Source organism: Mastacembelus armatus, chromosome 12 (genome assembly GCF_900324485.2).
Source record: "Mastacembelus armatus chromosome 12, fMasArm1.2, whole genome shotgun sequence".
Classification (NCBI taxonomy): domain Eukaryota; kingdom Metazoa; phylum Chordata; class Actinopteri; order Synbranchiformes; family Mastacembelidae; genus Mastacembelus; species Mastacembelus armatus.
In genome coordinates, this window is record NC_046644.1 from 10,272,775 (window position 1) to 10,300,328 (window position 27,554).

The window sequence follows — 27,554 nt, forward strand, 5'->3', positions numbered from 1 at the left end:
GGAACCTAAAACCCCACATCAGCAAATAGGAAGTGCTGATTGTGATAGAATCTGCTCCCTCCCTCGTCATGCTCAGTTAACTGTTTGCTGGAAGGAGGATGCCAAAGGTGAAAAAAGAACAAAAATGCAGTGAAACAAAAGGCCTGGTTGGTGTAAAACTGCATGCTACATCTACAGGTAAGATGCTCTAGTTCAGTGGTACCCCCTGTTATCTATAGCCCCTCCTCATTCCGTGCAGTGTACTACGCTCAGTTAACTGCAGTGTGTTGCTTTCAAAGGGAAAGCTCAGAATAAAGAGTAAAACCTTTCAATTAGTAGCAGACCCAAACTAAATGAACTGTCTGCCAGTGCTGCACTCGAACAGATTAAAGAACATATGTGAATATGCTACAGAAATATCATTAAAGTTAGAAACACTTGACACCAGGCATGAAAATTAAAAATACATTTATTTCAGAAAGGCTCTCATTGGAAGTAGCTACTGAACAGAAATGAACAAGGTGAAGTGTCATCAGACCTTGTTCACCCCTTCATAATAATGAAGGTTTGTACTTAATATTTCTCCAGAAAAGCAACATTTGGAGACCAACATGCACCATTTGTTGTATGTTCTTTTTACAAATGAACTATTAATTTAAAAGTTATAAACTCTGGGATGATCATTTTTAAATAGGCTACTAATCCTCATCAGATCTATTGGAATATGAATATGTGTAGTATATAGTAAAGTATAGTAGAATGTAGTAGTGTTTTTTATTTGCAACTGCACTGGTGAAAAGGTCTCAGTGCTTATTTTGTGTACATTGGACTTTCAGCCCAAATGTCAAAATGGTCCATGTTTGATTTCAGATTATTTCAAGTTTTCTACATGGAATATAAGACTAGTGCATATTAATTATATTGCCTTTGGTATTTGCAAAGGTTAGTCGTATTTTTAGAAGGTTAATATTAATATCCTTTAGTTGGCTGAACCTTATTTATTCTAAAACTGTAATGAAGTACTTTTTTGAGTATCGTGTATTTACTGTAGTATTTAGATTCTGTGCTAAGTTATATTTCTACTCCCCTGCACTGCAAAGGGAAACCTGCGAGAGAAAAAAAAGATTAACCCCTCACACTCCTCTGGCTGTGACTTGTATCAAACGCACCCTTCGTAACGGAGCGGCCTGTTCAAACTCCGTCTGCTTTGCTGCGACTGAGCGTGTGTTGGTGCGTGTTGTGCGGGGCCAACACTTGATATTGTTACATGTGTCCTTCGTACAGAAGCCAGGCGTCTCCAGCAGCCTTACACCAGGACCCGTCTCTGTGGAGGAATACGGCTTTTCCCCGCTGATGTTACCTGGACTCTGGACTAACTTTGGGCCTCCGAAGCCATGCGGTGGAGTTTCCAGGCCTGGTGTGGACAACATGAGACCAGGGCGACACCTAATTTCACCAAAGTGTAGGTAAGTTTGGGCTCATTGAAGTTTGTTTGTTTGTTTGTTTGTTTGTTGGTTTGTTAAGTCGCTGCTGGCTGATTTGATTTTTTGGCGTCGTTTTGTGCGTGTGCGTGTGCGTGGCTGATCATCTGCTTTCCTACTGGTGTCACAGCTGTTCATGTTTGGCACCACACCTCCATGTTGTGGAGGCATTTGAATGCTGATGTTAGTGTAGGTTTGTTTGGTTGTTTGTTGGTTTGGGTGACTGCTTTGGACTGGCCCGTGTTTTCTCTGCTTGCTTTAACATTACAGCTCTTTATCTCATGTTATTTAAACTGCTCCTGCTTCATAGTTTGTTTGTTTTTTGCCACCAAGCTACAGTCCATCTGCTGCTGATCACACTACGCAGCATTTCAGAAGAAACTGGCTCTTAATATGTTTAAATTCATAAATATTTGATGCACGGCTGATGTGTCTAGGCTGCGTTTCAGTTAAATTGTTGTATAAAGGTTTATGCCAGCAAACACAAACAATCTGCTGGTGGACTGTAGTTTGAGAGAAGAATTTTATCAGTCACCAGAGGTGGACCGATATCGGTCTGTCTACAGCCGATACTGATCTTTAGAAATCAGGGCGACCGATATATGATGCTGATTATTTGAGTTTTTAGTTTTCATTATTAATTTATTTATTAGTTTTCCAATATGTTCAGCTGATTCTGTTGAGAAGTAAGATTTATCTGATTAAATACCGTATTTTCTGGACTATAAGTCACATTGGAATTTTAGGCTCTCTTGTTGAACAGAAACGTAAGTTGTTTTTGGTCTATACTGTAAATCACATTTCTAAATTAGCCGGTGATGAACGTAGGCTTGACATAACAAGCAGAAGTGCTTTCTGATTTCACTGAACTTTTTCAGCGGTACAGTTTTATCCTCAGTTGAGTCAAGACTGCCATCTAACACTAGTACTCCACAAAATGACAGTAAATTAAGACATATAATTCACTTTGCTATATAAGTCACAGGACTTATAAAGGACTAAAAAAGGGTGTGACTTATAGTCCAGAATATACGGTATGTAGGGCTTTAATAAATAAGAATTTAAGCCTTACCGTTTTTCCAGTGAACGTTTTTCTTTACCAAAAGTTAATCAGCCTCCACTTGGCAACACTGAGGTCTGGTAGAAAAGCAGTTTGATTGACACAGTGTCACACATGATCCACAACAATAACACCAGGGCTGCAGGTTCACCTGCCCGTTAATCAGCTGAATATGTCGGCCAATGCGGATTAATTTAAAGAAAAATGGGCCTGATTAATTGGCTGATGGATTGATCGGTCGATCTCTAATTGTCACTCTCCAATTTCTTGTGTGTGTACTTTTGTAAATGCTTGAAATTACATTTTATTCTCACTGCTTGCAATTAACCTCCTGCCAGGAGTCTCGATTTCCTCCAGAGCTGAAGGTAAAATCTTTATCTCTGCTTTAGTGCTCTATCTGCCAGTCTTGGCAGTTCTGGTGGAATGAGACCAGCACTTCATTAAACACATATGTGACTTAGTTTTAGGCTGCTGGTCCAGTTTTTGCTGTAACAGGCAATATAGTGGTTTTCTGATGTAGTGCCCAGTGGTGAGACATAATACACTAACTGGACAAGTGGCTATGCTGTAAACTCATATGCATGATTTTTGTGACAGTGTTGCACAATATGGCTGTTTTATTCTGGATATTTTCCGTACATGGGATGCTTGTTTTCCATAAGCTGTCTGTGTTGAATATAATGTCTTAATCTCGTCTTTATTATGCGTTTTCAACTTTACTCTCTTTGAAATAGTGGTGTCGTGTTTGTCTGGGGCATACAAGAGGGCTGAAAGGGAAATTCGTGGGTGGTGCAGGTGTGAACGGGGAAGGAAGTAGTCTGATCCCCTGTTGACAATCAGGACATACTGTAATGCTGAATAGATTGCAGTTGAATATGAACGAACTGTGTGTGACGTTTGCGAACTCTGTTTTGCATACCAACCTCTATGTTAATTCCACATTCTAATTCAAGGGGAGGAAAGAAAGAGAAAGATGGAGGTGGGAAAGCAGGGCCCAGGATTCAGAGGGCTAGAAAGGGACTTTAGGGATTGGGGCATTTCTGGGACAGAGAGATAAGGCACCTTTAAACAAACTGTTTGAGTATCAGCACAGCTTTACACTATCTGCATTTTCCATGCTAATTTGCCCTAAGACGACATATTGTTTTTGTCTTCATATCGCTCTTTGTGACTCCCTGTGCTTCCAGTTTATTTCTGGCACTGAGGCTGAAGCAGTTTACTCCACACAGACAGAAATATATGTTAAACCACCATCATAATATAGAGTAGACCGTTCCTCTCCTCTTCATTTTAAACTAGTCTCTTCTGTCACCTTTGTCTATGCTGCTTGGGCGTCGCATGAATCATTTCAGAGTACAGAAGGCTGTTTACAGTGGGGGGGGGGCGGGCTGAGCTGATTGTTGCATAATAACACAGAAAGTCCGATTTTTGGTCAGAGTTTTGAAAATCTGCAATGAGAAGTTAACATGCAGTGAACCTTATTCATTTAAATTAGAGGGAAGCATTTGGGAAAATCTGGAGGAGTTTGGTCAGGATGTTCTCTAATACGTAAGATCGGGTCTGTAGCGCATGATGCATCCTCAGTGGAAACAGGTGTGTGTTTGTGTGAGGGGGTGCAATTGTCTGGTTTCATCAGGTTGTTACAATCAAAATGACTTCACAGCTGTTGTGTTTGAAGTGAGGAAGGGTCCAGGGGGTGCTGAACCTTTTTCTCTACTCACGATACAGAGTGATAGAGGAGTTTCATGTGGTGTCTTTTGGATAATTGAAGGTGTAAGTCTGACAGATTATTTATTTGCGTCTACAGGCTCATGGCTTTACATATTAATCTGTTTTATCTCATTTCAGTTGAGATTTTAAAGAACTTTGTGTTCACGTCGAAGTGCCCTGCTCTCAAAGTTGATGGATTACAGAAAAGAATAATTCTAATTTACTTTTATAATTTTGTCAAATGAAAGGAAAAAGGCAAATGATGTAAAACAAAATGAGAGAGACATGAGGACATGTTTGCATCTTTAATTAGATTTCCAATGAAGAGGAAAACAAGAAAGCTCTCTCAAACTCCTGAGTCAGAGTGCTCTTCACATCATGGTCAGTACAGTCCAATAAACCAAAACAGAACATGAATCACCAGTCGTTTCTTTACACACTGCCTATGAGGTTTCCTATGGCACAAGAGCTACTGTTTCTAAAGAAAAACTTACTGAATTGAAAGAATCTGCTTCACTGCTCCTTAGCTGTAAATTTCCCAGTGTCTGCTTCTCAAAATTACGCCAGAGTAAGGTTCAGAAAAAGAAGAAAAAATCATTTAAACCCAGCAGCTGTTCAGGGCAACATCTTTGAGAATTTGGCAGCTTAATGCTTCTGCTGGAATTAAAATGGCTCAGTGATATGACAGGTTGTGTAACTGTTGAATTTTAAGTCTGCAGTGGTAAACATATACTGCGTGACTCAGGCTGAGAGAGCACTTGTCTGTGCCAGTGGAAGTGTAGGCCAAGCACTGCAATGTCAGAGAGAGGGCAGAAGCAGATAAAAACCAGAGTTTGGCTTGGTAGAGAGACAGAGAGCACTCCAGTGAGATAGGTTGACTTTAACACAAAACAATTCTGCACGTAATGCTCCAAATATTAACACAGCCACACACACAGAAAAATGATAAAGTATACCATTGACAGATATGTGTGTTAGGGCTGGGACAACTCGACCAGACTGAAGTCTATGAAATAACTAAAATCATTTCGTCTGTAAACTGTAAACCTTTTATACACTGACCACTTAGGCAAATGCTGCCATTCATAAGCTCAGGAAATACGAATCCAGTCCATATACACTGCTGTGATTTTTTTCTAGCAGTGAGCTGAGTGTGAGTGGCAGGGTTAGGAAAAGAGGAAAAACAACAATTACCATGTTTGCAACCAACGTAAATGGAAGATGCTGTTTTTTAGTTGGCTAATTAACACCACTGATAATCCCTTCACCAGGTCACTCCTTTAATGGTAATTACAACAAAGACAGAGAAACTGGCAACAATTAAAAGCACAGAAAATCTCAATACTCTGGCCTCAGTTTACCATTTGATTTTTTATATTGTGGCAAACGCATCTTCATCAGTGTAACCTGAAAACTCTTCCCCCCACCACACCATCGGAGAAAGGGGGGGCTGTGTTTTAATAGCTGTTTAAAACTGACAATCTCACAATCATAGCACTTTATCCAGGGAGTGTATAAAGAATGTGCTCTCTGAATAACTATTTCTTACACTTTTTTTTTTTTTTCATTCTTCACACAGCGACTTCTCTCACTTTTTGACTGAACAGCCAATTATACCAATTTGTACAATTCATCGTGCCTCTTCACGATGACTGCCTTTTTGTCCTTCCTTTCAGTGTGGCCCTTTTGGCCCAGGTTTGAGCACTTGTACCTTTTACAGGTTTGTTGAATGATGCTTCATACGATCTAGTTTTAGTTAAGAATACTGAACCTTTTGCAAATAAAACTAGACTGATTTTCTGTGCTTTAAGTGCCTCTATCCCACTTTGTTATTCTGTCTTCAGCAGGTCATCCACATCACTCAGTAGATGTGTACTCCTGCATAAAACATAAAGACTAGAAAGAATTTTCAACATTTCTTTTAGTCCCAGCCCTGGTGTATTTCTTTTCCTCTGTGTGCATGTGAGCACTTGCAAATTCTTTCAGATTGCTGTCCCATGGTAGGGTCAGGTCAGGACAGCTCAGGTCCTTCAGGTAGTGCGATGGCCTCAGACACAGACAGACACTCAGCACATATTTCTGGCCTTTTAACTAGCTGACACCTGGCAGGGGCAGCAGATGGCCATTAACAGCATAAACTCCTAGAAGATCTCTTTTAATTCAGAGCGCTCTGGTCCTCAGACTGGATTGCAGCCCAGTGAAGTGAGAGGTGGCGGAAGCTGATTTGGCCGCCATTAAGAGAAGCCAAGAGTGTTTGGCAAATAGTGAGAGCAGCCGGCACTGTTGACAGGGTCTGGCTAAGTGGCTTGAACCTTCTGCAAAAGCGCAGGAGGGATCAGTGGGGCAACTCCTACACTGCAGGGGTAGGAGGACTTGGATGGCTGTTACATCCCTCTTGACATCATGAATCAAACTGTTTGCACGTATGTGACAGATAATTGTGGGGATGAAGGTGGTAATTCTCTTTGCTTAGACGGAGGAGAAATGCACGCAACACATCTGCATGTTTTCTTTTGTTTTTTCAATGGCGAACACACACACACACACACACACAAAATCAGCACTTTTTTTTTTTTTTTTTACCAAAACAAGCTCAGTTCTCAAACTGAAGATACATTTCTAGAGAGAAAGTACATTCATTCCAAGCGATGGAGATGAAGATTACAATATCTTGATAGAATATGATAGAATCATTACTTCATGGCTAAAACCTGAGTTATTCCAAAGTATTTCCATATGAAACTGCACAACAATGCACATCAAAAATAAATGATGCATCATTATTCTCATATATTATTTGCATGACTAAAGCTATGCTAATATATTCATATGATATATATACACACACACAGACCTATGGATTATTTATGTATGAGATTATCAGAGGTTCAGTCGACACACAGAACCACATTATGACAATGACTTTCAGTGAATTTTCTGTGGCACTTCAGCCTCAAAAAGTACGTCTCTGCAACAGAATGGTGACTAAAATTATTTATGTATTTTGATTCTCCTTTTGCTTTCAAACTCAAGAGGCAGAGAGTGTTGGTGACTGATAGTCCAGCTGTGTCCTGCTTTTTCCTTGGTTTTTTTTTTTTTTCGTTATATGTGTATTGTTTCGGCCCTTTTTGTTAGAAATGAGGAAGAGCACAGGCACAGCGTAATTTAGTACTGTATGTCTTCAGCCCCCTTGTCCTGCCATCCGTCTTCCTCCTCTCCCGGCCCTCTCCAGGATGAAAGCAGGTTTGACTGTTTTGTATTGTGTTGGCGCGTCGAGTACTACAGTTGAGCGAAGTTCAGTCATTGGGTCAGTTCTAACAGGTTTCTCGTGGCACCGGAGGGCTCTGCCGCATCTGTTATCCAGGTTTCTTTGTCACAAAAAATCCTCGTAGTCCAAGAGTTTGGAGTGCTGGCGCGTCTTCCAAAGTCGGTATAGGCGGAAGTCGAAGTACATTTCAATCATCTCTTTGCCTTTATTGGTAAATGATAAGAGACAGTTTGAACCGTGCATTTGGAAAACAACACACAACAATACATGTGCAGAATTCTTTGTTTCCATGCATTGATCAGCAAGCAAAGACATGCTACAACAGAAATAATTTTCACTACTGCTGTAATTTTCACTACTTGTCCCTACTCCCATGTGCAGCTAGGAAGGAGAAGAGTGGGTGTAAAGAAACTGCAAAGTAATACTACATCCTCCTTATGTGGTGTGTGTTGCATAGCGCATGTGTGTTTGTGAGCCAAGTGAGTATTTAAGAGCAGGATGAACATATTTGAAATGAGATGCGAACCACAAATGACCCAAATATTAAAAATGTTAATACACTTTAAATAAAGGAATGGCCGTGTGAGTAATTTAGACCTTATGCTGGACATATGGGTGTGTCTGTGGCATTTCACATGCACGTGCCCCTGTGAACTGCATGTTAGCATGTGCTTGTATGTTTTTTTTTTTTTTAAACCGACCCTGTGCAGACAGCTCCAGTGGGGACTCAAACTCGACAGAATAAGGCCTCATCAGATTCTTCAGTTTCTGGAACAGCTGTTGGGTCGAGATAAGAAAGCAAACAGCGGTTAATCCTGCTGCACTTGGATACGCTCGCAGCAGGGGAGCCTGCATCATCATACACAACGCGCAAGACTAGAAACACACACAAGGATGGCAATGAATCCAGCTCATTACTGCCAAGAAGACTTCTTGTGCAGGTAACAAGGATGATAGGGAATGAGATGATGGTAGAAGTTGCATAGCATTCAGTCTTAGTGCTTGTCTTCATGACTATTTTGTGAACCAGCGGTTTTGTAAAAGGTTTAGACTAAGACTCTATTGTTGTAATACCCCAGTTAGGAATATAATGGTCAGGAAATGAGAAGTTTGTGAGCCGATCTGTAAATTAGGTTTTGAGATTCTAGCTCATAGCTTCCGTTTGTTGTTTGTTTGTTTTCACTTATACCACAGACGTTCAATGCCAAGGTCAGACTAAACGATACTTGATTGCTAAGTTAGAAATTTTGATGAAGTCATTCATTAACCAAAATTGTCAAACATTTGCAGCTTCCATCTTGTAAAATGAGACTCTTTGCTGATCTGTGTAAGATGAAAGAATATTTTGGAGTTGGACTGTTGGCTGGGCAAAATAAACAATCTGAAAACATCATTCTGGTCTGGAAATTAGTGATGGACATTTTTAGAATAATCAAAAGACAAAAATGTATTAGCTAGTCAATGGTGAAAATAATCATTAGTTGCATCCCTCATGACATAATGACAGTACAATAATGTTGTTTTTTAGACTTATCTTCTATGGTTTCTTGTGAAGTGCACATTAAAAATTGAAGCTCACTGATTTTTTTTTTTTTTTTTTTTTTTTTTTTCATGAATGAGGTCATGAGGGATCTCAATACCCCCCATCAGTGAAATCAAAGGCCAAATGCACCTTTTGTCTCATCACTTTAAGATGTTAAATTGGAGGTGCTGAAGAAAAAGCAGCTTTCGCTCCTTGTATTTGCAGTCCTTTGAAAAAGATAAAAGAAAATTGCTTGATGCCAGATATGGATGTGAGAAGGGTTGAGGAGATGCAGGCAGCAGAGTTTGTCAGTAGTGCAGGCAGACTATAAATCTCAAATGATGTTGAATGTTGGGTAATTTTCTTTCTGTCCTGGATGACTTCTCGCAAGCACTCAGTGGCTGTTGTTGCAGAATTTATGCTGAGAAAAACAAGTCTGGTGATGAAAACTGGGTCAGACTGCCTTTCTGACCTGCTCACCTGCTGTGCCTCTTCCCCACGCTTCATTTCCATTCCACAATGCTCTGGGCTGTGTTTCATAATGACAACTTTTAAATTAAGTACTGCATTCTTAGGTGCAGTCTTTAGTCCACATTTCCCATGGTGATTTTAAGTTTTCTTTTTAAAATCATAAGAAATCACCAACATTTTACACCTACTGTACATTGGCCATACTGCTTTAAACTCTCTCTCTATATATATATTTATATATATTATATATTCTGTTACGTTCAGTGACACCTTACACTATGTTCGTCTTAGTTATTAAATGTGATGACAGCACAGCACATACATCACAATAAAAATGGCTATTTTATCCAAGAGAGAGAATTAACATTACAAAAATAGCGTTTATTGTGCTTAACAAGCAAGGTCCCTTTGATATTTGCTGAATGATTTTATTAATCATGCATCACTCATGATTTTACTTTGCAAACAGAGAGGGGGTGGTTTAATTTACCCCTCTATTGAAGTAAACCCACTCTAGTTTGGCTGCAGGCTCATCTCAATATTTAGAAGCTAAAATATGCTCTTTCAGGGTGGCTAAACACAACTGCACACTGCCATAGGAACATACAGTACAGAGGAATCAAGCTGACTCCATTTAATACCCTGGCAAACAGATCCAGGGTGGCAGTGAAATGTGATGTGGATGATGTTCTGTTTATTTCTTTGGTGGAGATTATACGATATGGTTTTTAAAAAAAACTACATAAAACAATGTGACCACATATTTGCCAGCAGGTTTGTAGTTGTCCACAATGAAAAGCATTTGGAGCTCAATTACTTTCTTTCTCATTTGTTTATGAATTTCTTTGGATCTCCGCATGATGTCTAGCTTCTGAGGATCTTTTGGTCTACTTCACTTTGTCAGGCAGGTCCTATTTAAGTGATTTCGTGATTGTGAACAGGTGTGGCAGTAATCAGGCCTGGGTGTGGCTAGAGGAATTGAACTCAGGTGTGATAAACCACAGTTAAGTTATGTTTTAAACACTTTTTCACACAGGGCCATGTAGTTTTGGATTTTGTTTTCCCTTAATAATAAAAACCTTCATTTAAACTGCATGATGTGTTTACTTGTGTTATCTTTGACTAATATTTAAATTTGTTTGATCTGAAACATTAAAGTGTGACGTTTTTGCTGTGCAGTTGTAAACACGACAGTAAATGTGTGTGAAAATCTCACTCTGAAATCTGAGCACTAAGCCAAACCCTTGAAAAACGAGGAACACACCAGTTGTTGTTTTGGATGGAGGTTATTCTGAAACAACTGCATGTGTTTTTGTTTGTCTGTAGGCGTGGAGATATCACTGATGCACAGTCTGTTCTGCAGACTGCCAGACTGTCCATCAACTCCAGAGAGATCCACTTTATATAACAAAGCATTTTGGCAGACGTGACTGAGACACACAGCTGGGTCAGGCAAACACTGCTGGCTCTGGTGTGTGTCCATGTGTGCACACATTAGTGTGTGTGTGTGCCAGTTTGTTTCAGCACGTGTTTTGGTTAGTTTGTATTGTATGTTTTGTTATTTGTTCATGTCAGGTAGGGAGAGGTGTTGCATTATTCAATATGTGCATTCCTGCACTGCGGTATCCACTAATATTAGACAGAATGAGATAATAGTCAGAGGTGGATAGGATGGGAATCAAGACCCGGTCCCAGTTTAGAACTAGTTTTAAATTTTCTGATCACTCAGAATCCTATGCCTCCTTGTGCATCAGTTCCTATTATTGATGCCAATTTGTTTTTCTAGCAATTACATGTCTGTCATGACCTCAAAACGGCAACTTTTGATACTGAAATGCGCTGTGCGACAGTGATTATGGTCCGTGTGGAAAAATGATCTCTAGGCGTAGGAGGTCTGATAACGCAAGTGATGGTAATGAATCGAATTCATCGATTTCCTCAAGTATTTAGTGCAGCTCTAAATATGACAGCAGTGCTACTAAAAATACACTTTAAAAGAACTGTAAAACCTGTGTACGTCTAGTGTTTTTTTTTTTTAACACAGAAAACTGATAAGGAATCAATAAAGAATCGAACCAATAAGCAGAATCGATAATGGTATCAATTCCCATCCCTAGAGGTGGAGGAAGAGAGAGGGGGACAGAGGGTATATCACCACTCAAACTAATTGTTTCTTCTCTTCACTTTGTGCTGTGAAACGACTAAGGTGACAGTTTTTTTTTTTTTTTTACTCATTGATCACTAAAATAGTTGTTTATGTTGTACTAGTTATAAGTTCAACTTGTTTTGTGTTGTCACATGTTCTAGGCTGATTATGTACAGTAGCTGATGTAGTAAGAACACACCACCCATCTGAGTCAGTGAAATAATCCACCCTACTCCGTGACTGTTTGGGTGACAGCACTGTTGACACCCTGATTTAAGGGGAATGTTGCAGAGCTGGTGAGCGATTGGCTAACATGCCGGCAAGCCAAGAATATTGAGGCACCCCCTGGCATTTTGTTCTTAGGCTTTCTCATCATTTTATTCAAAGATAGTTATTGAAATGTGGGAAATGAATTTAAACATATTTGTACCATCAGCTTCTGTAACTGTTTGCAAACCAAACCAGAGCAGTGTTTAATCTGAAAGAGAAGGCTTAAAATAGATCTAAATAAATCTATTAAGCTACAATATTTTTGGCTCTGTTCCCTCAATTGCAACGATTCCAAATAAAATCATTTGATTTTACTATGAAATTTAGGAATTTAGTGAGTTAGCTAACTGCATTGGTGTCTCCTTACCTTCTCTCCATTGGGGTTGCCCAGGACATAGCATCCCATTATGTGGATGAGGTTGGGTTCTGGGTTAACTTTACTCATGAAGCGACTGAGCCTCCTCCAGAATCTGGAAAAAGACAAAGGCATTAAGGCAGTTTTGATGTAATTAGGTAGACAACAGCAAAATAACATGATCCTGCCCTGTTCACATGCAGTGCAACAAACAGTCGAAAAGAAGCAGCTCTAACACACAACACAAAATGTAACATCAAGCACTTTTTCCATGTTGGGGAAACTGCTGCAATTCAAGCATCTGTTTAATACCCTGCTACGAGAGTTATGGAATAGAAAGCGAGACTTGTGTTTATATTCCTGAAACAAGTAAACATCACCTCTTCAAAGATGGTCCCCCTGGGAGAGATGCATTCCTTAAAAGCAGCAGTAGATAGTGCTAATAAATGGCAGAGTGCTGCCTGGTCCCAGTGGAACATCTTTGATTGAATCAAGCAGGATAGCATTTGCAGAAAGAGTATTAATATTCTGAAATTAGAGCGAAGAGCACTTGTATATTTGTTCCAGCATCTGTGCTTCTTCGAATACATTATGGAAATGCTTAACCTGACCACTTGAAATGAAATAAAGATTTCTCTGGGAATGAACCAGTTGATTTCGTGTGAAGTTGTTACATGAAGCGTTTTAGTTTGAGCCCATACTCTTGATTATTAAAGGCTTAATGAAAATCCAGCTAAGGCATTAAGAAAACTGAGATGGGCCCACACGTCCGACAGTGACTCACTGGCTCATGTCCTCCTCCTTTTCCACCTTAGCGAATGTTGCCACTTTATTCTTCAGTAAATACAGATGACCAGGGCCTCCCTATGAAGCATATACAAAAATAACACACATTACTCCCATCACATCTGTTAATTTACCTCCTCCTAATTAAGTGCTTAGATCCCAAAGGAGTAATTTAGCACAGTCTAGCTGATTACTCAGGGAATCTCATATGCAGTGTATGAAAACCCATGACCCCAAATAAAACTGTTCTACAAGGAATGTAATGTCCTTGTTTCTCACCTGACAAAAGATGAGCATCCTCCAGAACTTGCTTCCTCTCCTGTAAGCTGTGAGCTTCTTGTCTATTTCCTCTGTTAGAGGTTTAGATTGATGGGAATGAGAGGAAAAGAGAAATTAATATGAAGAGACAAACAAGAGAGAGAAAAATGTGAACAGTGAATAGAACTCTCGAGTGGATTTCAGTTGTAATAATAATAATAATAATAGACATTAGACACTAAATTTTTTTTGTTGAAATCAATTCAACAATGTGCACCTGAGGCAGTTGGAAAAAACAAACTGTAAAATAAAACAGGTCAATGGAAAGCAGTAAAATAGAAACCTGAAATCCATACGTATAAATTATTCATTGACTTCCTGGCAATTACTCTGTGTGAACTTCACTCCATGCAGAGTTCATTATGTGGGGAACTCATAGGATCATTTACTGTAAGTGCTTCTGTTGTGAGCAATGCAGGATCATTTTCAGAAGTCATTCATTCATTCATTCAATTTTCAATATAACACTGAAATAAATTTTCAACATTTTATCTGGTTCAATTTCCCCAGAAGGAAACTACACAGTTAGAGATTTGATTGTGTCAAAGTTTAGCATCTTTAGGTTACTGTCCTGACCTTTTTAACTCTCACAGTATGAGTCAGAGTTCAGACAAACTGCTGTGCAGTAGTGAAGCAGAAGTGACAGATTTTCTTTTTCTCTTCAGAAGAAACTGATTAAATCTCTCCTATGCTCTGGATGTTTTGTGAACATAGTTGTCTATAGCTTTCATCAACTAGGGTTACATTTTATATTTCACATTGTCATTTTTGTATGACTTCTTGAGTGAGAATTTGAATTAATACAGTTTTTATTAAAAAAAAAGGAATATTTACTGACCCAGAATGTCATCAAAAGTGGCGTGTTCATGGTCCTGTGTACAAAAAGAGATCAAGATAAGACACAGTTAAATGCTTAATAATTTATACTGAAATAAAGGAGGCACAGTTGGAAGACTGTGAGAACATGTCATTACCAGATAATTGTATAGACAGCCAGTCTGCTTGGCACAGTGTCCAAGTGTGTAGCATGTCTATGTTTCAGTATGTTAGACTCACATAAAGAATGGGGATGATGGAGGGGTCGTCCCTGCGGATTATAGTGGGAACGTACTCTGCCTTGGGTACCTTAGAAGATATCAGCTAAAGGTGAAGGGGAAAGAGAAGAGGGAGAGGAAACATTTTTAAGTGGGATGTGAGGAAGAGGAAAGAGTGGGTAGTAGGGAGGGGAAAAAAAGGAAAGTGCCTGGAGGGGAATGAATAACTCTGTATATTATGCACACTGCTATTATACAGAGCACCTAAGACTTCAAACAGTGCACCTGAATATCATGTTGCATGGTGATATACAAAGTGATGATTTTGTTTTATATTGCAAGGTTCCTGCTCATTCCTGTTTCCTATTGTCCCATTAATTCAGTGAGAACACACAAAACATAAATCAACAGTTGAAGTACTGTAGATGTTTGCGTTTGACCAAATAATCCTGCAGATCGTTACACTCCTGAAGTCCTACCATGATTTTGGGAGGTATAAAGTCATCTCCCTCACAGGCCAGCCTCTCCATCTCTCTCTCTTCCTCCCAGTCTATAGTGTCATCAAGGCCCCCTTCATCCAGAGTGCAGGACGCCTGCAGGTCTCCGCCTAGGAGAAAACGTAGCACACCGTCGAGAACAAATACTTGAGGTAATAGGGTGTATAGCAAAAGTGTTGGGAGCAGGGTGGGTGGCAGGAAAGGTGACACATTAAGAGAATATCTGCCAGTAAAGGAAGGACACGTCCAAGAAGTGGAGAAAGTTGAGCGCAGTGAAGGGAGGGGTGGGCGGATGGAGCAGTTTATAATGGTGATGGTGTAAGAAAATGATGGATGGAACAGGAAAAAGCAGAGACAGCTGGCAGAAAAAGGAACGGCTGATGGTGAGTGTGGCAGCAGGGTTTCTGGAGTAAAGAAGGAGAATCATGAAAACCTGTTAACTACTGGGTTAAAGTTGTTACTTCACTCAAAATATTAACATGTTATTCAATGCTGGGCCTGTATATAAATATGGATTAGACATAGAATAGAGGCATTTATTGATATTGTAATATTAGCAAGTCATCACTGGATGTGTCAGCACTGTGGACATTCATAATTAGTTGAGTCCACTAACATAAATCATTCACTTTGCCCTTGGAAATTAATTTTCAATAGTTGAAAAGGCTCGTGGCTGCTTGTCGATGGTAATACACTGCTGAATTATTTCACAACTAGAGGAGGATTTATGAACATCAGCCTCATTTGTCCTTATGAACCAATAGTGCTGCTATAGTTTAGCATAGGGAGAGAATACATCATCACTACTGTGTGGATGCAGAGAGGAAAGAGCAGCTTATCCCGCTGTATTTATATCATACAGGGGCTGCACCAGATCAATAATCATAAGCTGTTGCACAGTGTTTCACATATTTAGTGAAAGGTCTATTAAACATGGTTAACATATCGCTGTAAGTCACAGAATTGCTAAGAATTTGTTAATAGGCTCTGTAAACAGTCTAACAGACAACCTGTTTGTACCCAGGGAGAAAGAGCAATTTGAGGAGGAGCGATGATGATGATGAAGAGTAGAGAGAGAATGGAAAATGACAGGCAGGATTGACAATTAATGTCACCCCTCCAGACAAGGGTACCTTTCCTCCAGGAAAAGGGGTAGAATGAGGCATCAACCACATCACTAGTCTGTCATCAACAGTTCATTTATCTTTCATCACACACTGATACATTGAAACACTGAAGATGGAGGTGGAGAAATAACATAAAACCACAGACACTCACACTCAGATGGCAACACAGACCAACAGCACATGCGACCAGTGTGTGTTCGTTCACGTATTCTGACTCTTTTAGAAACACTGACACACACCTTGCACCTGGTCCTCGCATTAATATTTGTATCAGCTGACACTTTAGGACTGGGGCGCACACACACACACACACACACACACACACACACACACTCCATTTTGGAAGACATACTCACAGAGAGAGCATCACAAAGCTGAAGAAAAGACCCATGGTCAGAGGGAGACAGACGGACAAGGTCAGAGTCAACAGCAGAGACAGTCAGTTTGTACGTGTGACCGTTTTTTTTTTTTGTTTTTTTTTTTTGTGTGCAAGTGTCCGCAGAATGTGTTTCTGTGCATAGCTGCCTTGGATCTGTCAAAGCCAGGAACTCAGCTGTAAAACTGTAATGACGAAATGTCACTTCCATGCATCAGAGAGGTCGAGAGTCTCGATTGAAGTGTTCTTTTTAATCTGGGATTTGCCTGTATAGGTTGCAGACACAATTATGTGCAGTGTGGAAAGTGGCTTTGACTTTCAAGTAACTAAATCTCAACCGAAAATATTAACTAGGGAATAAAGTAATATTTTATCATAATTCTAACAACTGAATTAGTAACTAGTAGTGGGCTCACACTTGTATATCAAAGTGCTGATTACAAGGGCCTTTTTTCATAGCTGACAAATGCTAAGTGGCTTTCATCTCCGTATGAGCCATGCCGGTGTGGAAACGAATTAATGAAAGAAGTGGTGAGCGAGAACAAAAGAAAACTCAAGCTGTAATCAATCTGTCAGTCAGGATGTGAGGGCACAAAGGGACACATGGAGTACACACATGTTCTCAAGGCAGCTGTTTTGGCAGACTGAGAACAACGCTAATAGTTTTTGATGAACATCTGTAAAAGGGCATGTTTGAATCTACTAGTTAACATCAGTGAAAGACGACCTGCTCAGAGATGTAGTGTGATATTATTTAAAAAAGAGTGGGGTCCTAAAAGTGCAGTTTTCACTTGTCTCAGCTTTAATGTGCATGTTAGGAATACAACCTGACAATAGTTACCAAGCCAAAATAAATAAATAAATCAAAATTCCCTTGCATTACTGACTGTCCCTGCTCTCAGAACATATTCTGCCCATGCTCCTCATTCCCCAAAATCTTGCCCCAAATTTTGCTACGCTTAAATAGATATTATTGGACATATACCTACAGTATATTTGCAAATATGATTTGATTACTTCAGAGTCAAAGCCTTTATTCACACCTTGCACCTGCTGAAACTGTGTCTGTGTGTGTCTGTGTGTGTGTCTGTGTGTGTGTCTGTGTGTGTGTCTGTGTGTGTGTGTCTGTGTGTGTGTCTGTGTGTGTGTGTCTGTGTGTGTGTCTGTGTGTGTGTCTGTGTGTGTCTGTCTGTGTGTATATATACATGCACTTGCGCGAGTCTGTGTTAACTCACTGTCTCTGGATTCATGAGCAGAGTCAGTCTTGACAGGGGTGGGGTCACTCCAGGAACGGCTGAAACTCTTCGATCTACGCTCAGCGAATGCTAGTGCAGGCGGGGAGAGATAGTCACACACACACTTGTGCACTCACTAACAAGCCCACAAACTGACTGTTTCCACCTGAAACACAAAGGCGGACGCAGCTACAAGTGCACAGACATAAGGTACATACAGTACCTTCCCTCCTCTGCACAAACAAAGTATCCAGCAAACACACACAGAATATATCTTTAGTTTATAAAGCATCGTACAGCTCATTGCTGTCTCTATAATCATCTGTACAGGCTGTAAAAGACTGTTCTTGTTTTAGAGATTTACTGAGTTATGACTTGTTGATAAAATCAGTTCTGCTTTCAACAGTAATCACTGCGCTCTGCGAGTATTTTTAGAATACTTGAAAGTGTTTGACACACTTAAAATTGTCCCTCAAGACACCATATTTTTTTGGCCTTTGTACTTTCTAGGCTCCACTAAATTCTTCTAATCTTTTCAAGTTCTTTTCATTTATAGCCAAACATTTTTAGACATCACATACGTGTGAACGACATCACTGCTTGTTTTCTTTTAGAGATAACTTTACATGTCAAAAACAGTTTGGCCCATCTCAGCATTACAAATACTGTGTGATATTAAAAGAGGTTTGATTTATTGTGTTCAATCAGAACCAAAGTGATAGAGGTCTAATGTGGTTGAATCCCCTCAGGCTTTTATTGGACCCAGTTTCATTTTATGCATAATTTCTTCTATTTGACATAACTGACAATGTGAAACACTGCAGTCTTGCTACCGAGTTCTGCAACCATGAAGGGAATTGTCAGTTCACCCAAAGCTATGGGAAAAGAAATGATTTGAAGATGGAATTAACTTCAGGAGAACAAGCTCCTCTTTACCGCGGGGGAAAGTCTGAGCTGTGTGTGGAGCGAGTCAACGTTCCTGTCAGCAGCAGCAATATTTTGGATTTTAGTGCAAAAAAAAAAAAAAGTACTAAAGTTCAAAATTTGAGGAGTTGGGTCTACATTTGGGTTTTAACTGGGTTCAGGCATTCTGTATTAAAAACAAAATCCACTTTTGCTATTACCTTAAAAACCTCTACTGTCCAAAAAAAAGAAAAAAATTGAAATATGTGATAATGGTCATGACATAATCATAAGCCACTTTTACGCACATTTCAATTTGGACTTTTTAGTGCTGGTCCAGAGAGCAATGGCTTCAATAAAAACTTCCCAAACCATGTTTTTTTTATTACCAAAGGTCAAGTACTTGCAAACTAATTTCCCATATTTCCGTTAAAAAGAACATAACTTTTCCATTTGTATTGCTGTGAGTCACAAGTGTGGAAACAAGAAAATGAATGGTGTTTTTAAAGGCACTGGACATCTAACTAATCTGAACACAAAGAAAAATATAATCTGAGGTTTTATTCATTAGGTCATTAGATGAACAAGTGGATTACAAACCAAGCCGTATATCATAATTCCACTGACTAATGCTAATGAATGCACATGTAATCCTAAAATAAATATCTTAGATTTGCAGTGGGACTTAAAACCTTCCGTCATTACCAATCATCACTGTGCAATTTGTGTTTTTAAAAATATATAGACCTTAGTGCCTTTGTCTCTGAACTTTACAATTAATCAAGGAAAACAAAAAAAAAACAATGCAACAGAAAAATGCACCCACGGCTTATGTACTCACACACACACACATGCACGGACTCATATTGCTGGTTTACCAAACACACACTGATAAACATATAAGGAAATGCAACAGCTCATTACAAAATCCCAGCAAAGCAACACAGCTTGGTGCAACACATATGCAAACACACACACACTAGAAAACAGAAAAAAATGATGGCGGGGTGAACATCACAATCAATTTGAGCAAACATGTCTCTCTCTCTCACACACACACACACACACACACACACACGTATAACTGACTCACTCTGTGCTTTAATCCTTCTGCTGCCCACCATTCGAAGATGCTTCCGGAAGTTCCTGTGGGTAGAAAATAAAAGCAGCGGAGGAGGGGTGACGGAGGAAGCACCAAAACATGAAGAAGAGAAAGGGGGAAGAGGGAAGGGTGGGCAGGAAATAGCGAAACAAGGCAAGACATAAAAAAGAAGAGTTTAGTGTCAAGCTCTTATCTCCACTATCTATTAGTATACTATCTATTTATGAAAAGACTAAATGAGGCAATTATAGGTAAATACACACATTTCCTTGTCAGTGTGAGTGGAAAATAGTGGAACGATGTGGGTGTAATGCACCGCATTGCAAAAATACTTCTTTTCAATGGCTTTTTAAGATGCAGAAGCCTCCTCAGTGCAACAATAGCTAGAGGGAAACCCCAGTATTATCTATTGGCTTTCGAAGGACACGCACATCCGCAGCAAAATTAGACCCTCACAGGGAGTTTCTCGTGCCAAACGGGTCCGTATCTGTGTGTTTCTTTACCTTTTCTAGACAGACGAGTGGTCGCTTTGTTGATGGCACCTGTATTCAGTTTGGCCAAGACATTTCATGTTTAATTTATTTATTTAGTATTTATGTTTGAGTCTAGCATCGATATATTAGATATCAGGGTCTAATGTCATAACATTTGAGATGGATAAGATATACTGAGCCGAAATGTGATGCAATTCAGAAATCCACTTCTTCTCTCTGCTAGACACTTTGTGACTCTTTCTAAAAGCCTTCAAATGTTCGGCCATCCGTCCATAAGCTACACTGTTTACCCTGTAGAGGATTGTAGGGAGGCTTCAGCTAATCTGAGCTGACATTTGGCAAAAGATGAAGTACGTTCTGCACAGGTCGCCAGTCCATCACAAGGCTGTGGCTTCAAACATTTTTCTGGCGTTCCAAACATATATGGTCATATTGGACTGTATATAAATCACTTCACAATTTATATATTTCATATGCTTTTTATACTTTTTAATGTACTCCTGTTGTCAGGCACTGAGAAGCTCTTCATCTTCAGTTAAATTCCTGAAAAACATTGAATCTAAATGACTGTATCTCATTGGCTAATGAGGCTCTGCTGTAAAAATATATCTTTCCTGTTTTTTAGTCATCAGAAAACTCCTGACAGAATAGCCTGACAGAACAGCATTTTAGTTTTGTGCTGTTCTCATGTAGAAAAACTCATTTATCAGGTAATGTTCCCCCAGAAAGTATGCTGCCAAATGTATATAAGGCTTATATTGTAATTTACAGTGTAAGAAAATAAGTTTTTTTTAGTCAAAAAGTACAAGCATTTCAATTATTTAATTCTCTAGCCCTATCTTGTGGTTGCCATCACATTTGATCCAATCATCCATTCCCATTGTGTCACACTGTCCAAAGGCAGGATATGCCAAAAAAAAAAACAAAACACTGTTATGTGCTAATTAGCTAGCCTGCAAATAATTGTCTATATAAGGATTGAATATATTTACAGTCTATAATTAAATATAACAGCTTTGCATTATCATCCGTTGAGTCTCTTTAATAACAACAAAGCAAGTTGGGTTGGGAGAGTTTTTCTCTGTGACTTTCTGTCTGATCCTGATGTGATGTTCTGTGCACAAGCCTCAGATATACACCCTTTTATCTTTCTGCCTCCTGCAAGCTGCATCTAGGCAGTTTCAGCTCACAGAGACGCCACTCGACACTCATGATTAATGATCTCTGCATGTGGTTTGCGTGTGTGTTTGTATGCGTGTGGGAAGTATATCCATGTTTCTATGGAGGTGGAGAAGCACATAAAAATAACAGCAACATAAAAGGAGATAAAACAGACTTTGGAGTCTCTTTGTCCTTGGTTTCCCTCCTCGGCTTAAACAACAGTTAACTTGCAACATGACAAATGATGAATTCACTGCTAATGTTGTGAGCAAGACTAATTACATCATATTAAAAAAACATAGCTAAAAGATAAATACATTACTGGTACTAATTACCAGTAGGTGTTAATTACTTTGTAGTTTAATAAAGAGATTTTAAAACCCCTGATCTGCTGCATCAGACTGAACTTCACCCTGAATGCCCTGGAGAAGGGTGGAGACAAGATTTAGAAAGAAAGAGAAGAAATGGGACAGAAACAACGTCCACATCCACTTTCAAAGACAAAATCTGACAGGTCCTCCCTCTTCCTGCTTCAGTTTTTGGAACAGTACAGATAGAAGAGAGTATCTCTTTCCTGGTAAACGTTGAGTGATTTAGTGGCATTGAGTGATGCATTTAAATTCAGGGGAGGGGGGGGGGGATAAGAGGAACTGCATGGGCAGCAATAGCTTAAATGTCTGATCAGCAGAACAAGTCCACTCAATTACAAGTTCTCCAGTAATGGCATCACAATTGCAAATACTCAAGTATAAAAACACCTCAAAATGGTACTTGACTAAATGTACTTTACTCACTTACACTACTTATCACTACTGCCGATGAGACAGAGAAGCTCAGACCTTAGAAAATTCAAATAAACAGATGGTGTGATTGTGTAGAGAGAGTGTTACTCGACTTAAAAAAAAAAAAAAAAACAAAAAAAGGAAAGTGAGCATTTCAGATAAGAGGAGAGGGAAGATGTGTTTATTGTAATTATAAAACCACTCTGAGATACTTGGGGTGATTAAGAGCTGAAATGCTGAAATGGCTCTTTTACTTTTTCTTTGCAGTTGTTTATAACTGGAGTTAAAATTGTCTTCATTATTATACTGGATTTACAGTGTGTAAAACTGAGAACATGCAGTCCACCAATACAAACACAGCAGGGGTCTTATCTGTGTGGGGAGAGACTCATCTTCTGTCGTCAATGCGACTTGTATCTAAAATGTGTTCCATCCATGTTCCTGTCTTTTTTTTTTTTTTTTTTCCCCCCCATCTATCCAGACTGAAATGGCCAGTAATACAGGATTTCCTGTTTGATCTATTTCCAGTAGTCAAAAACTTTAAAATGTTTTTCCTGTGGATTTTAGTGCAGGGAGGCTCCTAAAAGTTTGTTCTCCTATAAATTTTTTTTTTCCTCTAAATGTTCAAATCACTCATTTTGACGAAACAGTACACATCGTTATTGACATTGACGCCGCAGATGGATGTCACTGAGATGTCAAAGGAATTGAGATGTACTGCTTGGTGTCACATTCACCATCTGCCCAAGTGAGACAGCATCTGGGCCTGAGTGGGACAGTTTCTGAACTTGTTACTGATGCCATTACTCCTCCAAGTGTTACAAAATCTCACTCCATGTTTGCAATGGTTTTCAAAGTGTTTTTTTTTTTTTTTCCCCCAAATCTGCATGTATGAGGAGGGGTGAGAGGTTAATCAGGATCATAATCTAAGCTGTGACTTAACTTTCAAAACTTTTTACAAAGCTGTTAGATTAGATAGTTTGGCTGCATCATATCATCCAATACAATTTAGCTTTAAGTTGTTTTTTTTTTTAACCATCCATGCAGTTTTGATCTTTTCACAGTTTTGTCTATAAGAAAAATCAGATTTGCTGTGGCAGTAAAAATCTGGCCTAGAAACTGGGGCACTGTAGCAGGGCATACAATAAGCAGATCCTTTTCCGTCCTTTTGAAAACTGCTGACGCCCTCACGTCTTCAAAGGGCCACATTCTGACCCTTTTGCTTAGTCAGATTTGACACGGCTGTAAATACGCAGTAGTGGAGCTGCAGCCAGAAACGAGCGCGAAGAGCACTCAAGCAAAGCACAACCTGGCAGGGGAATGCTTCATACCTCTGGATGACTTCTGCCGAATCCTGCTCTCTCTCTCTCCTTTTTCTCTGCACAAATCCACGGAAAGCCCTGCTAGGATGTGGCACAGTGTTAAAGGGATAAGAGAGGTAGAAGGCTTTCGTGATGAGGGGTAGGACGGTGCAGGGAGGCTGATGCCAGAGTTTTCAGCTGCAGGGTTTATTTGGCTATGAAGGGGAGGCTGTTGTGGGTAGGCAGCAGCTAGCTTTGAATATAAGGACCAAAAAGTCAAAATCGCACCACCAGCTCAGTTCTTTTTTTTTTTGTGTAACACCGTCTTCCCATTGTGTAACACTCATCTTGTGACTTTTCAGTTATTCCACTTGAGATGAAATTCTTAAAGTGATAGTCCACTTTTGTGGAATTTTGTAATTCTTCATACTTTCCCAGAATCAGTCATGGATGTTTGTTTTATATCCTCATGTGCCATTTTAAAGGTAGTTTTAGTTTGGAGTTTGTACTTGCTGAATTCAGCTTCTTAAGTTCTATAGACTCATGTTAAAAAAAAAAAAAAAAAAGAAAGTGCACAGTCTCCCACATCTGAGGATTTAATGCTTCTGATTCTCAGCCTAGTGTCAAGTTTTCATTACATTTTCAATGGTTAAACTTTAATCCAATATCAAGCGGCCCACAGCAAAGTTGATGCGGAAGCCTGCCATTCAGTAAATCAGCCACTGTGAAACTTGTAAAATGTTCCTGGTAGCAGAAGGTGATGCTGCTGGGCGGACGCTGGACTTTTATGTGTCAAGGTGCAAACATGGTGTGAAATGCATCACTTCCAATGTTTAGTTATGTGTTCAACAGACTGCAACAACAATTGTCATTTATCAGGAAAGCCTGGAATCCTGTACAGCAAAAATTGCCAGTGTTAAATCAACTCTGAGAGTGTTAATTTAACACTAAAAGTGTTTGTGTGTTCGCTGTTCACATAAAAACACTTTTAGTGTTGATTTAACACTGGCAATTAACATTTGCCCACACACCAGAGACAGAGCTAGAGACAGAGCATCTCTAATCATAATTTAGCATGATGGTTTGTGTGTTTAACAATACTCTGCTGTCTGTACACTGACTCTGGGTAAGTAGAAGAGAGTAGTGAGTAAAATTCCTCCAAAACACGTCCCCTTAATTATATTTTATATTTTTCTTAGTTGGAACAAAAATCATGAAAAGACCAAAATCAACACATTAGTCCAGCTCTCAAAACCTTCCCTGCCCAGTCTAAAGTACAGTACTACGCCCCGTCTTCACATTACTAAGCAACGGCACAAAATCTTTTCTCAAATATGAGTTTGAGTTTTAAAACAGGTGAAACAAATTCCTGCTGCAGATGAAAATAAGCAACAACAACAGGGCTTAGTAGTTTTTATGGAACATTATTCATACAACAGTATATGGGGCTTTGTTAGAGACAGTTTTCAGCTATGGATAAATACACATTTGGTGTGTATGGGTTTGACTCAGACTAAACTACAGTAGTTATGCTTATTGTAATGAAGGAATAGGTCATCCAATGTAACAGTGTGGGTGGACAGAGAATACTTGGTTTTATTCTTGTATACCAATGTACTTGGTTTTGGTCTTTTTGTGACAAATAGGAAAAATAGACAATATCACAAAACCTATGACTTAAGAAATTTTAATAAACCCCAAACTTTAACTTGGAGCTAGCAGCCAGAGGTTAGCTTGGCCCACACAGTCAACCTGACAAATATCAGTGTGTAACGGCAGCTTGGGTTAGTTCAGTTTAGTTAGACAAGGTGCGATTTAGGACAGGGGGCGTGCAGTATGAAATGTAACGGCTTGGTTTAGGCATATGACACTCAGTGTTAACAGTGTTAGCATTTATTATATGTGATTGTTCCAGCCACTTCTTGTCAGGAATCACTTGAGAGGAGTTGGAGAACAGAGGTTCTGTGTGAGGATGCTCACTTACTCTTTGAAAGGACAGCTGAAAACCGACTGATAATTGGCTTCTTTTTAAACTCCAGCTATTTTACCAGAGGGCACTTTGACACATGTTGGTGCTATAAATACTTGTTCCTAACAAAGCTTTGTAGAGCCAGTGGCCACAGTCGGTTCCACAGCAGATAATTAGTGACGAACGCGGAGCATCATTTTACTGCCACAAAAATTTTAAATGGTCAAACTTTTTTTTTTTGTTTTTTTGTTCCGTTTCTCTCTGTGTCCTAAAAGAGGGCATGTGCCAAACTGCTAGAGCTGCTGGGTGCATGTGAGCTGACAGGGTTTAGGTCAGCCAACACACAGACAGACGTTTTTCTCACTTGATCTTGGCAGACTTACTCTGCTGCATTGGATTACATGGACTGTGTCAGAAAAATATTCATGAAAAACATAATTTAAAAAAAAAAAGAAAAAAAAAAAGGTTATTATTAATAAATAATCCAAACAGGTTGCAACTAGATGCAGACAACTATCTATCCACACATGCACACGTGGACACATGCACAACACTCTACACTGTGCGCTCCAGGATCTGTCTTTCTCTGGACAGTTTGTTTTCAGCTGTGGCTCACTGTCCAGCCCAAGGATGAAGGTTAAATGGTGGATGTCGATGTTAAGGAACAGCAGCTAAGGACAAGCAGTAAATGAGCTGAGAAAAAATGCTAATCAGGAAAGGAAGAATACTCACGATATCCTGTTTGAGAGTCCCAAGATTAATTAGCATGCAAGAAGAGAGGAGAGAGAGGAAAAAAGCACCAGTGAGCAATGTGTCCAAAAACAGACAAGAACTGGGAGAGCAATAAGGAGACAGAGATAAAAACAGTGTGTCGTCGTTTGACCTCCATGAATAAACCGTCAACTTGTATCGCCACATATCTGATACTGAGCTGCACTTTTTAATAGGCCGAATAATCAGCTGCTTATACTGTTCTGTCCTGTTATCCTGTTGAGTCTAACAGGAGATGAAAAAGAGACAAAAAAAGATGCTTGAAGTAGGACAGATACAGATTGGTGAAACTGCTGGAGCATCCATGGTTTGATGTGTTATGGTTTTGGCAGTTTTATATTTTTTACAGCTGCAGGGGATTTGATCTGATCGCTATCATACTCAGATGTTCACACGAACTCTTGTATTAAAGCGTACAGTTGTATTTGAACTCTCATACACGTGGTATCAATATGTTGCCTTCCTTCAAAGAACCTCACTCAATTTTCGCATGTTTTATCTCCCGTATATTACTGGCCTGCATATTTTAAACTGCACATTTTATGTTTTCATTTAATAGCTCACTAATTAAAGGATAATTAGGATAATTTCTTTGTAGATACAACTTTTCACCTATGTTTTAATAACAAATCTGTTGGTAAATTAAATCAGACTTAGATAACGTGGAAGTAATAATGGGAACGTGGTCATGGTTTGTATTTCTTCAATGTTAAAGGGTCCTTGAATGCAAACAAACAGGGAGAGCTTTTAAAACAAACCCTGCTTGCAACTGCATTTCCATGCATTAATTATTAAACTGCAGCTAAAAAAAAAAAAAGTATTGACAAAATATTCTCTATAATGGATTGTCAACCCTGAGCATGCTTTAAGGCTCTGCAAGCTGATTTTTTTTAGCATGCTGAAATGAAAATCACTGGCAGCCTGCAAGTAAGAAAATTAATGGTTTAAACAATGCAAAAACACTATGGGCAGTTCACTATGGATGTCAACACACCAGCCTGACCCTTCAGACACTATAAACCTGCCTGGGTCCATGTATGTGTGTTAGTGTATATGTGTGTTTGAAGTTTAGACACTCACGCCTGCATGGTTGTTGTGGCAGTTTGAAAGCTGAACATATTTTCCTTGGGGAACCAGTTAGTGTCCTCTGCAATTAGAGAGAAAAATGATGATTCCCAGGTTAAGTGGGGAAAAAAAGGACAAATCTATGTGCCGTATTTGGCAAATGCCGTAATAAAGATATTAGAAATATGAAAGCACAGCACCGGTGACAGCACTAGCACCTCACAGTGCACCACTCCACAAATGGAGAGAGGGAGACACAGGCAGAGACAGCAGAGGAGAGAGACGGCGAGACGAAGAGTCAGAAATACAGACCACCACGTCACATCCAACATCAAACCCTCAATCCCCACCGGACTTGAGACGAAATAGAT

The 27,554-nt window shown here is 39.4% G+C and overlaps 1 protein-coding gene across 1 annotated transcript in view; it reads right to left on the bottom strand.

Moving 5' to 3' along the window:
• Positions 1–6,868: 6,868 nt before the first annotated feature.
• LOC113124708 (NMDA receptor synaptonuclear signaling and neuronal migration factor) overlaps positions 6,869–27,554 on the bottom strand; it is a 32,473-nt gene continuing 11,787 nt past the window's right edge. Inside the window, 11 exon segments of the mRNA XM_074933690.1 lie at positions 6,869–7,701; positions 8,200–8,275; positions 12,275–12,377; positions 13,047–13,126; positions 13,328–13,398; positions 14,205–14,238; positions 14,423–14,506; positions 14,880–15,007; positions 17,636–17,725; positions 19,632–19,684; positions 27,193–27,265. Of these exon segments, the coding sequence (XP_074789791.1) occupies positions 7,604–7,701; positions 8,200–8,275; positions 12,275–12,377; positions 13,047–13,126; positions 13,328–13,398; positions 14,205–14,238; positions 14,423–14,506; positions 14,880–15,007; positions 17,636–17,725; positions 19,632–19,684; positions 27,193–27,265 (890 nt within the window). The 3' untranslated portion in view covers positions 6,869–7,603.